The 17458-nt window shown below is 37.8% G+C and overlaps 1 protein-coding gene across 6 annotated transcripts in view; it reads left to right on the plus strand.

The window, feature by feature from the left end:
• The window catches only part of TMEM241 (transmembrane protein 241), a 58866-nt gene that overhangs the window by 837 nt on the left and 40571 nt on the right, over window positions 1–17458 (plus strand). For 5 of the 6 annotated variants that reach the window (XM_039730116.1, XM_039730121.1, XM_039730115.1 and 2 more), the window contains exons 2-8: window positions 2699–2745; window positions 4460–4537; window positions 8823–8904; window positions 12208–12285; window positions 13738–13763; window positions 15447–15498; window positions 16236–16284. In XM_039730116.1, coding sequence (XP_039586050.1) covers window positions 2699–2745; window positions 4460–4537; window positions 8823–8904; window positions 12208–12285; window positions 13738–13763; window positions 15447–15498; window positions 16236–16284 — 412 coding nt within the window. The remainder of the gene's footprint in view (window positions 1–2698; window positions 2746–4459; window positions 4538–8822; window positions 8905–12207; window positions 12286–13737; window positions 13764–15446; window positions 15499–16235; window positions 16285–17458) is intronic. The other variant, XM_039730117.1, reaches the window with a different exon arrangement.

A 17458-nucleotide genomic window follows, 5' to 3' on the forward strand; every position in this document is an offset into this window, starting at 1 on the left:
CCACATTGTGAATAAAATTCTGTTGTTTAAGTATAGTTTGAAAGTAGCTTTTTCACTCTGGGAGGAGGAGTTAGAGTAACTGCTCCATGCTATCCTGTTTGTCAGAGAGCATGTCTCTATTTCTGGTACAGATTTCTGAAAGAAAAAAAAAAATGGTGAAGCAATCAGAGTATGAATATTCTGAGGGAGGATTAGAGAAAAGCAGCATTTCAGACATGAAAATGAAATCTTTCTGGGCATTGGCCAGTGGTTTCTGTTCCAAGATACATTTGCCATTAAGGATGCCCAGAAGTAGACTGAAGTCCAGACAGGAAGCAAAGTTGTAGGGAGAGATAATGCACTTGATTTGGCAGACTGCTGGGGGCAGTGATTAGTTTAACAGAAAGGGGTTAAAAGAACTGCCAGGTTGCATCATGGATTGGGAAGCGTATTTATTTGGCTTAACTTGCTTGAGAGGAGGTCATAGGGACATTGACATAGGGCCTCCATTTTCAAACCTGCATGTAGGTTTTAGTGCAATAAAGTTAAAAATAACCAGAATGAAGGTGGTGTGCAAATGCAAGCAGGGGCACAGACGTGTAGGTAGATTGCCCTGATTTAAAATGCACTTGGCATTTCTGACAGCTGTATGTGTAAAAGGACCTGTTGTGAATTCACATGACTTATCTCTGTACTGATGCCAGATGCTTAGTGACACCCCACAAACCTGAAAACTGGACCTTGCAAGGTGCTCAGCACAGTTTTCTCTCTGCTGAAAGCTTTCAGCTTCTCCTTTTGCCTTTGACAGCTTCTGCTGGCTCCTGGAAGGAACAGCAGGTACCTTTCATTTCCTCTGAGGAAGCTTCAATCATTCTTCTCCTTTGCAGAAGTGGTATTTATATACTGCATCATGGCAAGTTGTGAGACCTGGAAGGCATCTATTTGTGCCTCACATTTACATATATACATATTTAGTGTGAAGAGACACTAGCATCCATGCGTGCAGGCTAAAGCAATGACACAGATTTTGCTTTTTACCCCATGTATTACATCTCTGATGGGCTTTATGGGCTGCTTAATATTTTACACAAAATAGTGTGTAAGCAGAATGTTGAGTCTGTAAGATACATTAGCAATAAGGAGACAATTATGTTTAGATTATTGCTTTTGGTTCTGCCAAATATTGCCTCTTTGGTATGATATGATTTTAATTGACTGGTCGTTATGGCTTTTTGCTCCTTTTCCATTCAGTGTGATGTATGGACTGTGTTCAGAAAGTGAAAGTGCAATTCAGATGCCAGCCTTCTCCATTTTTCAGTGTGTCCCCTCCATGCCTCATGTGCTTTAGTGTCTGTTCTTTCCACAGTGACTGAGGCAGCATCCAGCGGTTCTGGTGTGGGAAGTATCATGAATGAGTGGTTTAGATCACTCAGAGAATCACCAGCAAAGGGATGGGCAAAAGCAGATTTAATATTAAAGTGAAATCACAATAAAATTTGTTGGTGAGGTTCATTCTACTGCAATCAATACTACATTATTACATCATTATTGCATTACTACATCATTACATCTATGACATCATTATTAGATGCTTAAAGCAGAGAGAGAAAAATCAAACTAAAATCAATCAATCTAAAAATCAATCAACCTAAAATTATCTACATGGAAGTAAGAACAAGAAAGGGCAAGGATAAAAGGGAATAATATACACTGAGTTACAGCATTCATAGTGCTAAACTTAACCCCAGATTTGATGAATGGTTTAGTCTAAAGGTTATAACAGCACTTAAACATAGCAGCTCTTAATCAAAAGCTTAATTCAAACAATTTAACAAAACATTCATGTAGAATTTAATATAGGCACAATAGTGACTCTCAATCTTACTTACAAACCTAATGTACGTAAGAATCAAAGACAGCAATATTCATAATGAATTTGCTACAGCATATCCACATTCACACACAGTCAGACCTAAATGAACATGTACAAGGTATACCCAGGAAAAATTCCCCTCAAATTCAATGAACTACTCACTTTTGATGTCCTTGCATCTTCTTCACAGGCAAAGGGTTGAGTCTTGAGGAGTAGATGGTATCAGCCCAGGATCCATCATTGTCCTTCAGAGATCTTCCAAGTGTAGCAAACTAGCTGGCTCTGAGAGGTGTCCCACTCAGAGAGAGGTTGCTGGTTGCATCCTGCTGTGGTCCAGGAGAGCTTAAAGGGTCACATTCAGGACTGCTGTTTATAGGGTCACAAGAGGTTTGGGTTTAGACCAGAGTGATTTTCCTTCCTGACCTCAATGCGAGTTGGTAACTTTCTTTGAAAGTTCAATAACAAAAATGTTGAACCACTTGGGTTCTTATACAGGCAAGAAAAATTAATCTCCAGGGCTGTTTGTTATAAAGCAGGAGCTTGCTCGACAGCATTAAGTTCCTGAGAGCCGACAGCGTTTCTGATGAGCTCAAGTGGAACTTAGCCCAGATGCTGTTAATTGAGATTGAGGCCTATAAGGCATTTCAGAGATCATAGTGCAGCCCTGTGAGGGAAGGGGGAGGAAATACACCACAACAAGTGAAATTGCTAAACATTTTTTTTCTCTTTTCTACCAAAATAAACAAAAATGAGAACTTTTTGTGTTTGCTTTGTTGCTTGTGATTGTTTGTTAATATTATGAACTGTAGGTGTTTGATGTCCATTAATTTGCTATTTGTTTTCCAGTATGTCCTGTCTGTCCTGCAATTTACCTACCCTACACTTTTTCAAGGGTAAGTATGGTTTTAAGAATAGTGGTTTTAAAAATGACTTTAACATGCTGAAGCTAACTTTACTACTTCTTGTTCTTATCGGATTTTGCTGTCTAGAGAACATGCTTCATGAACCCTCAATAAAACATTCATTAATGTGTCTTGGTTAATTTCTAAACATCATGGGGTGATGTAATTGAGATATGTAGAGTCCACAATTTCTCATTTTCCTTAAAATCCTAAGCTTCAGCATAGAAAAGTAACAATTTCAGTACAATCTCTCTTCTTTGGAAGAGAGGAAAATGTGTATTTATGGTGCATTCTTTTGCTGTGCTAGAGAAAACCAACCTTAAAACCATCTTTGGGCATTCACAAATACTATGTTCCTTGTTTTCATGCTTAGCCTTGGTTGTAAGTCTGCATCACGAGTCACAATCATGTTAATGGCTGTAATGAGACAATTAATGTTTTGATAAATGTCCATATATACACCATCAATGCTGTTGATGAGACATTTAATGAAAATCTGGTGTCTTAGAGCCAAGTCTTTCCCTGTTTTTGATACGGTGTTAAAACCTACAGACACTGGGTATCTTTACTTCCTCTTCTGCTGCTTAGCATGGCTTACATTTTTGCCTGACTTGCAGTCCCAGGACTGCAATCAACTCTAGGAATAATTACCTTGGGAATCTTCACTTACTTTGAATGTATTCAGCTCAATTAGATATGCAGTGAATGCTTTCTCAGTTTTGGCACACAGACAGAGACTGTCTCTTGCATAAGGCTTTTATCATATGGGGAGAGGACTTTGAGTAATTTGTGTAAAATAGGTGTGGTAAATCAACAGAAAAGTGTACTTCAATGGCAAGCAACTGCCTTTGGCATCTGTGTTGCTACAGTTATTTCCTTTTTCTGTTATTTGGAAAGACATTTCAGCAACTTAATATTTTTCCATAAGTTCTGGCTTTTAAAAATGACCTTTCCTTGAATTTTTTTATGTCTCAGATCACTTTCATTTAGACTTGTGACAGGTGATCAAAGAGGAAAAGAATGTAATTCTCAGCTCATGATGTTACTGTTCATTGTCCTTGGCTTTGTTCCCTGTATAATCTCAGACTGTACTGCATAGTCCCAAGCATCTGAAACTGTCACAAACTTCTGTCCTTAAAACCTGAGACACGAGGAAATTTTTCACAATAAAGCTGATGGGATTTCACCACTGGCTTGTATAGAGCACAGTCAAACCTGCAGCAAATGTCAGGGAAACCTGGCTTTTAAGCTCTCATATGCTCTTCATCCAAAAAAAGATTAAGTGAGCTGTGATAGTAGCATTGAATATTTACCACTATGCACTAGTACTGCATAGAGTGAATATTTGTTTATTTGTGAATGTGTGAGAAAGATTTTAAATAATTGCTGAAATGCATTGCAATGAATGGGAATAATAAATAAGCCGACTTCTATACCTGCTATGGATATTAAATGGCATTAACATTATAATACAGTATCTCTGTCTGAACTGTGCTAGATATTCAAGGATATTCACCCAAGGAACATGGAACACCTCTCTGAAAACCACTAGCTTAAGGAAGAAGAAAGCTGATAACTTGTAAAGTGTTAAAGAAAGTGATAAAATGTAAAAGAAATCAGTATGCATTACTTGCTACTTATTCTAAGTTATCTGCACATATTCCCAAGGCCTCACATATTATTTCCCAGTGTCATTCTGTTTCAGGTGGCAAACATTGGTGGGTGGACTTCTGCTTCACATCTCCTGGAAGCTGGGCTGGGTGGAGATAAACTTGTGTTCAAGGTACTGTAGGTTTTTTGGTATCTGCCAAACACTTATTTTCTGTTGCTGGATTACAACATATCTAAGTTGGTCATGGATGTTATTAACTGGCTAAAATAGAGTTTGATGTCAGTGTTCTGCTTCATAGATGTAGAAGAGAACTCACATTTTAGTTAAGTGGGTATTGAATGACACACGCTTAAACCAACTACTTACATAAAGTGGATTTAATTTAACCTTAGTAAGACAACTAAAAAGCCCATAGTGAAAACAATAAGGATGTCTTATCCAAACATTTGTCCCTAAGAAACAATCTCTTCCCTGGATTGTTTCTTAGTATTGTAAGAGAAACCTTGGTAATGTTAGTTAAGAATATTGACACAATCTTACGCAAAACCCTCAGGGCTGTGAAGTCTACAAATGTGATCTGCCTTTTTCTGAGAGCTGTGTTGCATAAATGGGGATCATTTGCCTTTTCCTAACTAATGTTATCAATAAAACTCCAAATTAAATGGTGCTTTGCAGACAAAGATCATCTGCTTGAGCTGAGTGTGACAGCACCATTCAGAAGAGTCATCATGCTGTACTCTGCTCAGGTGGATCCTATCTGCAGTATGGAATGCAGCATCTTTTTCATTGCCCAAAATGGTATCTTTTAGAAGATGTATGCCCACAACAATAATTGGATCTTCATCTCAGGAGATACTAAAAACCTTCCTGGGCAATGAGCTGAGTAATGTGACTTGACTCTGAAGCTGGGAGAGTTGGGACTAAATGCCTGCCAGACACCCCTTCTAATGTAAATCTTTCTCAGTGATTCTGTATTACCAAGTGATGACAACTGATGAACTTTCTCTTTGAGATTCAAACAGTTGGCTTGAAAAATTGAATTTCCTCACTTGGAATGAAATCCTGTGAGTATGTCAGAAAAACCAGGCTGTGTTCTATTTTCATGTCCATACAAGTGATTACATCACTATGGAAATATAAGTGAGGTTGTAAATGAAAACAGAATTCAGTTTCCTATTTTATAGCTGCAATAAACTGAGGATATCATAAAAGCTGTCAGTGACTTTGGCAGAGACAGATTAGGGTCCAAACCTTGCTTTCCTGGCAGTTACTGATACATATATATATTATTATCAAATTTATTTTGTTTATGGAGATTTTGTTGTCACAAAACAGAAGAATACAGTAATGTCCTTTTATAGTTCAGCTTTTCTACACTAATGATTACTTCTGCTTCAAATAATGAAATTGAAGTAGTTGAATCTTTTTTTTCCCAGCTTGGAAAAGATACTTTCATCTTTTCAAAACTTGGGAAGACATTAAAGAAAATAGAGGACTAGAACCACTCGCTGATGTTAAACAGGTTGTTTTTATCTAAGAAAGGCTTGGATGAAAAATTAGTTCATGTTTTGACCCTGGAGACTTGAGGCCACTAGATGTCAGCACACTGTAGGGAAAGGGGTTGAAATCCCTCTTGAGAAACCTCTTTGTTAGCTTGGTTAATACAGAGTACCTGTTCTAGTATAGACTGAATGGAACAAGCAGAATTAATTTACATGTTTTGGCTATAATTCATCCAGCTATTTAAGCATGAGTTTAAACCTGCCTTTCTTCACAAAGATTGGGCACATGCTTTAATGCTTTGCAGAGGTGGATTTGTAACATTTATCTCCTGAAAAAAAAAATTCAAAGCCAAAACAAAAAGCAGCCTGAAAACCCAAACATGGAAACCCTCTAAACCTCAGAAGCACTACTAACAAGAAAAACTCACCAGCAAACAAACAAACAAGCATGACATGCAAAGGGGATTTTAATGCTACTACTGGGATTTCCATCCCCTCTGACAAAATACCTGTCTCTGAATCTGTCTTTTGGTTAGAGGGGAGGGTTTTGTCTATGTGTAGGATACTGAGGAATATCATAGCCAGTTTTCAGTCTCAAATGCTTAAAATAATAAACTGCCATCCATTTGTTCATTCATATCCACAAAGTCTTGATTTTTCTGTCACATGGACTGATCTCATATACTTTCTGAGCCAGTTCAGGTTATCCCAAAATGTCTCAGCAAAATTAAGTTATTACATAGAGATCCTTGCCCTTTGTCTAAAGTCCAGAATACTAACCTCATTATAAAGACCAAATAAAAACATATTATTTAGAGTCTCAGGTTTTGTGGATAACCTACTTTGCCTCTGCTTCCCCCTAGGACATACTGTAAGGAACTTTCTCTCATTACTTCTAAACAGCAATGTTGACTGTCTGCAAAGCTTTTATCCAAAACAAGGGCTCTGTGGAGAGCAGAGCAACATGTAGCATCTGCATAATGCTTCCAGTCTGCTGCCTAGCTGTTGTAGGCACATAAATCTGATGTGTTCTGATTGGCATTTCTTGTAGTGCTGCATTTCACCCACAGCTAAGCAGCAGCTCAGAGGTTTTTTTTAGAGTGTTGTTTGGGTGAACCTACCCATTGCCTACCGTGGGATTTGGAGTTAGCCCTTTAACAACCACAAACTCATCCGTTCTCTTCCTACTTTGCATGTACATTACTGTATTGCCAAGAGGAGAAGCTGCTAATTGGTTTACATACAAGACAGATTGTTGATGCTGACATGCTACTTCAAACATCCGTGCATTCTTTTTTCAGTCCTAAAATTCCCACTTGGCAGCATAAAATTCTACCCTTACATCATGGAAAAAGCATCTGAAGTCCTTTTCCATTGCACTTCGCAGAATTGCATTGGAGATAAAGACATATTTGGGATTCCTACAATTTAGTGGTGGGGAACATGAAAGAGTGATATTTTTATGTTCTAAATGAAAATTTGTTTTTTATCATGTGTTTCTTTTATCTTCCCAGAACTACTTTTTTTTCTTCCCTCCTCTTTCTTCAGTTTGTTGCTGTTCAAATAGTGCAGGGCTATTTTTGTTGGTGTCTGATGTGAATTCATTGTTAATGAAGTATGACAGTATTAGATCTTGGACTTGATGAAATTCCAGTTGAAGTCAATAACCTCAAAAAAACCAGTGTTTTTATAAAAATTTATGGAGACTAGTCAAGAAAACCCAGGGCAAATATTTATGCCAGTTAAAGGATCTAAACATTATTTTTGTGACCTGGGGTTTTTGTTGTCTTGGAAAATTATATATATAATAACAGAGGAAATGTAGTATTAATGGTTTTTCCCTAGTCTGTGATTACATGAATCTTTGTGCATGTTTTATCTTTGTTCATACTGTTCTGATTTCATTCTTTAGTGGTCTGTTTTCTTGTGTTCCATAAAATGTGTTGGTGTATCAGTATCTACAATTACATTTCAAGTCTTACATCTTAATTGAAGTGTAATGCAAACTAAGGAACTACAAGCAGTTTGGTTTTGTTTTGAGAACCAGCACTGCCCATTAATGTTTTCTCCACTTTAATTCAAAGGTTGGGAAGAGTGAGTGAGACAGCCATGCCTTCAGTCCTGGGAAACCCTCAATTCAGGCCTTTACCTCACGGCTATTCTTTTCTTCCCTTGCCAGAAATCTTACATTATTCTCTCTGAAATTTACCACTTACCTGATCCCTTTTCTTCCGTTAAGTAACAAGATCAAAAATAGAAGTGCAGGTTCTGAAGCCCCTTCTCAGAACTGAAACCTGACTCTACTGCAGTAACCATGGCTAAAAAAAAATTAATCAGATCAATCTGATGACTTCATTCCTCCATTAGTTGTCAAACTGCCTCTAGGAGTTTGGCTTAGTCAAAGGAATACGATTAGGAAATCTCAAGAGATAGGCTTCCACAGAGACAATCTGATCTTTAGGAAGAATCTCTTTGTAAATCTGGCTGAGAAATTAATGTGTGGGTGGCCCAGTGCATTTGTACATGGTGAAAATGTGTGCTGTCTGTGCATGTGAGCCATTTTATGCCTTCATTTGTCAGGTTTCGTTCCTTTCACAGAGCATCAAAGAAATTAGTTGAAATGTCTTTCCTTTAATACCAATGGGAATAATTTCTAAGGGAGGAAAAAAATCAAAAAACAACATGATTTTAGAGGGAGAGGAGCTGGGGAAAGAGTAAAATAAAGAAAGTATATCTGCAGTTAGTTCCTCTCTTGCATTAGACAAAATTAATAATTTCTAATTTGGACTCCTTAGTAAATGGGAAGAATAATGAGCAATCTGATGCTGCCTTTTACATGCACATTTGAAATTAATGTACATATGTACATATTATTACATTCCTTGCAAGCAACTGTTGCTTTCTGTATGTAAACAGAATGTGGTGAAATAATGGGATTTTAATTGTTTTCACAGGTCTGAAATCCTGTCATGGCTTCCTGCATCAGTACTTTTTGTGGGCATTATTTATGCTGGCTCCAGGGCACTGTCTAGATTGGTAAGAAATGAACCAGTAGAAGTCAGGTCTTTATTACCTCTACTTTGTAAACAAAGACCATTCCCTTCATACATGGTGTTTAATGATGTTCCTGGGTTGAGGGAGAAGGAGGGAGGAGGACTTTAAATAATAGATCCATTGTTAGTGGAGCTAATGCAGTGGTCCAATCTTACTAAGTATCAAACAGCATCTCTGTGACAGTCTGAAGCACTCAGCATCTCTACAGAGTACTTCGTGTTTTGCTGAACAGATCCTCAGTGGTCTGAATTGTACAGGTAGGGAAGAAGCTGAAGAAATCAGTAGCTCTAACTTTGCAAAAAGAAGAATGGGTTTGTGGGATGTGTGAGAAATCCTTCCAGGAAACTGATGAAGACTATTTCAATGAGAAGGTTTTGATTCTTTGCAGGATTAAAAAAAAATAGAAAGTTGGAAAGAGATTATGGGAAGGGTTAGATTACTCCATTTTAGGATTCATTCGCATCACAGTAATTTACCAAATGTTTACAGAATGTCAAATCTCCTTTCATGAAACTTGAATGCTTTATGCTTAAATTATATAGTCTTCTCTAAAACAAGTAAAATAAATTGGTGGCATTTATTTTTTAAAAATAACAATATTTTGATGCTGTTGCGCAGTCTGCAAGCTCAGATCCTGCATGAGTTCCCTTCTGCATTCTGTGTATGCATCTTAATGTAGCTCCAGAGTCAGCTTGTCCCTGTCACCTCCTGAGCCCTAAACAGGATCAAAAGGGACTTTTTTACCAGATTCTGATTGTAGTGATCCCTTGAAAATCCCAGTAGACAGATAGAGCAGAAAAGAAGAGGAGGTCTCTGTCCTTGTAAGCAAGGTTGGAGGCGCAGAATCAAAAGGGACTGTTTTTACCAGATTCTGATTGTAGCAATCCCTTGAAAATCCCAGTAGACAGAGCAGAAAAGAAGAGGAGGTCTCTGTCCTTGTAAGCAAGTTTGGAGGCCTTATCTTGGACACAAATAATCTTGGGATAGCATGTGTTCAGAAGCCCCATGCTCTGTTATCAGTTCTCTCTCAGTGTGATTGCATTTGCATTTACTTCCTCTTGCTTCCTTGTCAAAGGAAGTTCCACTTTCCTTCTTTAGTGTAAGGTAAGAAAAGTCCCATAAGGAAACTCTGTCTGGAAGCATAGCAGCAGCCTCTTTTCTCCTTACTCACCTGGGTGGTGGAGAAGTTAAGAATCACAACCTCTCTGTTATTTCTTCTTACTTCCTGGTCATCCTGAAAGTTGCTGTATTTACCTCCTGCTCTGGTCCTTCATGAGTGAACTGCACTGGAGTGGCAGAAGGGCTGTGAAGGGTTTTGATACGTATCCCAAACCTTTCTTAAGGAGCATCTCACTTTTCTTAGTGGCTTTTGTTGTGCATGAATGGGGATTTAGAGATCTAATTCTGTGGCCATTTTACAAGGCATGGCAAAATGAAAAGCAGTCTTAGGCCATAATTATTATGTGCTGTCTTGTAGTGGAGCTAAATTCAATCCTATGTAGAAGCTTTACTTACAATAATTTTGTCTACAACAATTTTATGACACAGTGAAAATGAAAGTGGACTCTCCCAAACTCATAGCTGAATTGGCTCATCTCAACAGCATATTTTAATTAAGTGGGTTTATTTCTAAAGCAGAAATAATGTGTACTTTTATTATCAAATCCAAGGGGACCCACTTTCAAACATTCCTGTATACTGGCAAATCTGCAACTTTAATCTGTTTGTTCCTCTTCCTAGAGGTGCTGGCAATCTCCCCAGACCAAGGATTCAGGGCTAGAACTGGAGGAGGATTGCTTAGCTCTGGACTGTGGTGATTTAAAAAGTATGCAAAGCCATGAGAGGAGATTTGTTCAGAGTGTATTCACCCTACCTGCCCAACCAGTAAACCTTTCTTTTCATAAGCATTAAGCCCATTCACAAATTAAACACTTGCATCAAAGGCAATAAGCATATGGAGAAGGTTAAGTGGGCTAGGCAAACTGGAGCCATTGTTGGCTCCAAAACACATTTGGAAGAGCCAAAACCAGAAGGGAGGAAAGAAAAACCCAACAAATTTGCTTTCACAAAGGGAAGAATGTAAATTTTGCTGTCAACTTTCCTTGTTTATGGGTATTTCTTATATTTCCTATTACTGTGTCAAGCTCAGAGCGCTTTTGTGTTTAATACTTCTGGGTTTATGTTTTCAGTTATCCAGCAACAGGGGTGAGAATTGGTTTTCAGTACTAATGAAGCTGGGTCCAACAATTTCATGCCAGTTGTGTTTGTGTGACTTCCATTCTTATTTTGGTGCAATTCTTGTGACTATGGACCCACTCCAGCTGTCATTAAGACTTAAATGTTTAATCAGCAATGCTTATCTGGCTTCTTTTCTTTAACATGTAAAGAAAAGAAAATTACAGAAAATATGCTAAGTCACATTTGAGAGATATTTGCTGCTTATATCACCTGGTACTTAAAAGTTTGGACATCACTGAGAAGTTAATCCATTCCCTGCTACTGTGCTTTAAATACCATACACGAGTGGGGAAACACTGCTTCCTAAAATGGCTTAGTCTTTAGATTATCTTAATCAAAGCAGAGAATTGCTTCTGTTTCAGCTGTCTGAGAGACCATGGATCTGATTTGGAGGAAGTATTATGAACCACTAATTCTGGTTGAGTTTGCCTGGGGCAATGGGTGTTTGATTCATTATTGTTATCATTAGGGTTTGTTTCTTAATGATTTCATGTTGGGATGGTGTCCAGATACCTCAGTGGGTATAATTTCAACATCATTGTGTATGAACTATTGCATTTCTATCCTAATTTTGGGCAGCTCTTCCTAGCAGTAACTGAAAGCAATCACCTAAAATTGTCTTGCCGATAAATCTGTTGCTAGGAGTCACACTGTATTCTTAGTACCAGCAGACAGAGATGGGACAACAAATGAGAACTGTTTACTGTGGAGGCTGAAGATCCTGGATCAGAGAGGGAAGACTAAAGGCTGGAACCTGAAGCAAATCTCACTGGGGTAGCTGGGTACAAACAAACTGACTGAGCACTCAGCAGTGGGAGACACTGCAAGCAGGTCTGCAGAGGATCTGCATTTAAAGATGCCTGTGCCCATGTGCTAGTGATTGGAATGGGTTAAGGCTCTTTTAGGTGATGTGGCATGGGTTTACAGCTTCAAACACAAAACCCCAAACCACAGACATGGGACAGCTGCTTCTAGAAGGAGTGCCCCTTCCTATGAGTGTGACTGCTCTGGGTTGATTTGAGCATTTTTGTTGTCTCCCCATGGCAGCCAATCCCGGTGTTCCTCACTGTGCACAACGCAGCAGAAGTCATAACCTGCGGGTTCCAGAAGTTCGTGCAGAAAGAGGTAATTGACCTGTTAGTCAAGGTAACTCCTGTGGTAGAACTGCCCCAGAACAAGGTACCTAATTTCTCTTAATACAGACATTAGTGCCATGTACTTTTCTGGACTCACTGTAATAGCAATTCATTAATGAGAATCCTGAGAGAGCTTTTTGCTGTTGACAAGTATCTATACTGATGTTTCCTTTCCCCTTATTTGATGAAATACTGCAAATACATATCACCAGTGTGATCTCCATTTTTAAGTCTGGCTTGGCCCTTCTTATTTTTTTCTTTTGAAAATTAATATTCCCTCTCTCTCATGCCCCACATAAAAGTCTCATTGTTTGAGCTGAGAGGAATGAGGACTATGTCCTTAGATCTAATCAGTAAAATAGATCTTGTGTATTGTATGCTTACAGATAGGTCACATCTCCACATAAAATGCAGGAGGAACAGTGCATTTTTGAATCTGTTTTGAATGTTTGAGATTTTGCCCCTATAATGTCAGGAGAATAACTCTTGTACCCTTTTGTAAGAACTGGTTTATTGTGGTTGTTTTTTTTTTTGTTTTGTTTTGTTTGTGTGTTTTTTTGTTTTGGGTTTTTTGGTTTGGTTTTTTTTTTTTTTCCGTACAAACTGCATTGGAGAGCCTTCTTTTAAGGCTTTTTTGAAATGTTTTTCTAACTGACTACAGAGTTGCTGTGTGAGCTAACACTGGGAAATCATTCATCACAAAGTTGTTTCTACAGTGGCCTCTGGCTTGCTGTGAAAGGCATCTTCCATTCATTATAACTGGTTTTTTTGTATAGAAGACAGATAAATGGCTGTTTACTTCATCTAACAAACAGAAGAGATCACTAAGGTTATGCCTAAAGGACATAGCAGTGTGTACCCTGGCATGTCCTTGTGTCATTGTCCTCTGATTAGTCTCCCTGTCAAAGTGTTTCATATTTTCCTTCTATGTCACAAGCTTATGACTCCTCTCTTTAAAAACAAAAGCACTACAAACAAGGATAATGCAAACACAGGCCTAATGGAAAGCTCCTCAAGAATAATTTCATATCAAAGAATTGGGAAAATTTCATGAGTTTAGATCAAGATTGGTTTGTATGAGGTAGTACCCAATTAGGAAAACTCAATATTTGAGTACATGCGTTATACAGTTTTGGTACAATTCAAGTCAAGTTTGAGGAGCAGGTATTTAGTTCATGTCTGGTTTTAAGTTTACTTGCTGGTAAGTAATCTGAAAATATAAATCAAGGTGCAGTGGGCTGATCCATAATCCTGATTCTTCTTTATCAAATTAAATTTGCTAAGCAGTGCTCAAATTTTGAATGCTGCTCATTGAAGTTTTAATGTGTATGGTGCAGTAAGATCAGCTGTCATCACTTTCCAGTTTTTGGAATGAGAAAACACTGTTTTAACATTTTTATAATTAAATTTTAATGTTTTAATCATACTTTCTTTTTTACAGCAGACCTCTCATCTGAAAGTCTGTAGGTAAGCTTTTAAAACTACTCAGATTCAAATTCAGACTTGTTTTGGCTCCAACTCCTGTATTTGCTTCAGATAATGGCACACCAAAACAATGAAGAATGTGAGGCACATTCCTGTGGGCAGTGAGCCTAAGTTGCAACATAGGAGTAATTAAATATTTTTAGGTCTTTTTTAGCAATTGCTTGCATAGTTTGATATGTTTTTTCTCCTTGTAAAAATGAAATTAATGATAAAACAACCCATAACAATGCTTTTGGAAAGGCTTGAAAGGTTTCAACTTCCAGTAGGTAATCGTAAACAGTAAGAGAAAGATAATTAATGTGTTAGAAAGTAGCTAAAAATTCCCTTCCTTAGAAATGAAAGGTAAATGAGATCCATTTCTGCTAGAATCATTCATAGCGAGGTGGGGGTCAGTCTCTTCTGCCATGTCTCAAATGAAGGGACAAGAGGAAGTGGCCTTTAATTGCACCAGGGAAGGTTCAGATTAGATATTATGGAAGAAAAAAATCACAAGAATGGTTTGGCATTGAAATTGCCCAGGGAGGTGGTGGGGTCACCATCTCTGGAAGTGTTCAAGATGTGCAAAGCACTGGGGGTTATGGTTTAAGGTGATTACAGTGGCACTGAGCTGACAGCTGGACAGATGATCTTGAAGGTCTCTTCCAACCTTGATGATTCTGTGATATTAAGCTGCACAACTACCAACCCTTGGTGGCCCTGGTTGTTTAGGCTTCAAAAAGGAGATGGAAAGAGACAAACAGAAATCAACCAGTCATGTGTTCAAATTTCAATTCTGTGCCCCCACATCCCCTTGAAGGATGGTATTTGCTGTCTTCCACATCCTGTAATCTTATAGCTGTACTTTAGAATGGATAATGTTGGGTTATTATGTAGTGTACTTAGAGGCATTATCTTCCTAATTTCTTCCTGTTGTTTCCATTATCTAACTATGTGGCCTTGTCTTCACCACTAGATTATTGTCAAGGATACCATTTTTAAAATAATCTTTATTCTGTCTTTTCCCATGCCTTAGAGAGTAGGAAAATAAGCTGCAAAACCAAGTGTATGTTAATATTAATAGTGACAGTCCACAGAAATTCCACAGTGTATTCCCTGTAGCTTAAAGAAATACTGACTCAGCCACAGATTAAGAATTTATTTAGCTTAAGTTGGTGGACTAGGAGAGGACTTGTGCTGTCCTGAAGACATTTCCAGTATATGCCAGTCAATTCCACCTTGTTCTGTGCTCTGGAGTAATAGTGTCACTTGTAATGGAGTCACATCTGCTGGAATTGCTGTAACAAGCAATTAGTCTCAATGAAAGAACTTTTTGGTAGCCATTCAGCCAGAAATTGGCTGATTTGGGCTCTTTGAAAAAGCCTAGGGAAGCCACATGGCTAGTGAAGAAAAATATTCTCTACCAAAAAAAACTTGTTTTTATCACTTCTGAGGTGGTTTGTGCTGCTTCTCTTCCCGTAAAACTTTGCCGTGCACAAGTTATGAAGAATGCATTACGTAAAAATTTTGGTGGTAAAAATTATTTTTTAAACATGGAATAAGAAAATTAAACATGTGAAACATCAATGTAAAATGGAGTGAAATTGCCTCCACTTTGCTGGGAGTAGAAATCCAGGTTGAAAGCTTTTGGTCTTGCTTTTTTTTTTTTTTTCTTTCTGTTCTCCACAGTGTGCTGTTCCTCCTGGCAGCAGCAGTGTGCCTTCCTTTGTGTGACACACAGGTGAGCTCTTTTTTGTAAAGCAGCTTGAGCTAGGCCTTGATGCTTGACATCTTGTTAGCATATGGGGGATGCAGCTTTTGCTGGTAAGCTAGAGTAGGTTTCCTACAAGGGAATTGTAAATGTTTTCTTTTGCTGTGTTGTGGTCTTGCTGGGTTTACTGTGTTTGCATCATGGTAAAACCTCTGAGCAGTGTGGACATACAGTGAAGGTGGTGGCTGGGGAAACCATAGTTTTACTTCTTAATAGTGCTCACAGCGAATCACTTAGGTTTGAATTAGTTGTGTGCACTTTCAGGAATTTCCTGAATTAGTTTTCTATTCACTGTACACACCTTCTGTAGCTACCTGAGAAGGAAAGGAGGTGCCTCCAAAGAGCTGTCCATTCAGGAAAGATCTAATCATTGGAGATTCTCTTTTGGAGACTTAGGAAAGCTGCTTCCTTGCTTTAGATACCTCAGTTGATATCTGAAGTCAGACAAGTCTGGAAACTGGTGTACACATCTGAAATAGAATTATCCTTGCTGATACGAGCTGAGAGCCCGTATAACTGGCATATGCCAAGTTTCTGAGTGTGACAGGAAGAATTTCAGTCTTCCTAACCTTCTTTAGTCATCTTGCTTTTCTTTGTAGCACAGCTCCCACTTGCTGTACTTGCTTTGCAAAGCTAAGTGCAGGAAAATTGCAATATGTATGTTTACATGATCATGCTTTTATTTATGTTGATGTTCTTTATTGCAGTTTGATCCAAATGGATATTTATGGGCTCTAATTCACTTGATCTGTGTTGGTAAGTAATTTTCTTCTAGAAAAAGAATTAGGAAGAGTAAATGTGTTGGAGAAACCAATTTATTATGAAATTACTGATATTTGAGACTCTATATGTAAGAAACACTTGGAAAGAATGGAGATCAGTAAATACAAGAAAGTGCATTCTTTTTATAGCTTTTATGTTGAAAACAACAACAGAACACACTGCATATTGCAGTCTGTTAACAGTGGATGAGAAAATGCACATACAATTTTAATCAGCACTAAGCTTTTCTGGTTGTTTTTTGATGGTTGCCTACTGAAGGAGACTTCTTTCTGAGGGGAGAAGAAACATGAAAAAAACCAAGCAATAGTTTGTACTTGGAGCTTTGTTGCACTTGTTTGTTTTTTGATTTTATTTAAAAACTCTCAAAAATATACTAAAATGTCATGGACTATGGTCCCAGAGGAAGGATGTCAAAATGTTGGAATTTTTCAGGCAATCATATGCATTTAAAAAATATTTTAACAATTAGTTCCATAACCTACCAGGTTTTCTTTTGTCTTTTTTTTCAGACCAAATGTTGATTTGGATAAATTGTAGTTGCTCCCTGAAAAGCTAGAACAGCTAGACTAGAAAATGTGAAGAAAACAAGAGCAGTAATATTTAATAGGAGATTTTTGGTTTTTGGAGTATTTTGGTGGCTAATAAGGGACTTGTATTTGATTCTTATCTGTCCTATATACTGAGTGACTCATTCATGTTAAGTCTTGTCTGCAGATTAGGGATGATTCCTTCTTTATTTCTTCTATTCATGCTGTAAAACTTTCAGGGCAGAGGTGATATGTTTATATGTATTCCTGTATAGGAAGGTCTAGAGATCCCCATCTGAATTGTTGCAAACATACAAATAAGAAATCATTTTGGTAGGTTTTTTGAGAAATATATGGTAAACATTTGCTCATTTATATAAAAGTAAAAGCTATAGATTTTCCGCTTCAAATACTTTTTTTGCTGTGATGAGTGATGTTCTTGCTTTCTCAAAGCCAAGGAGTCTCATTTGTAAAGCAATGCTTGGTCATGGAGGTGGAAAATTGCTTAGAGAGTCTTCAGAATGCTTCATTTGTGTGTTTGAAATGTGTAGGAAGTGCCAACAGAATGTTTATGCTCAAAATATAGCTGCCTTCCATTTCCCTTGGTTTTGAGAGTTGTT

Source organism: Passer montanus, unplaced genomic scaffold (assembly GCF_014805655.1).
Source record: "Passer montanus isolate IOZ18808 unplaced genomic scaffold, ASM1480565v1 scaffold70, whole genome shotgun sequence".
NCBI lineage: Eukaryota > Metazoa > Chordata > Aves > Passeriformes > Passeridae > Passer > Passer montanus.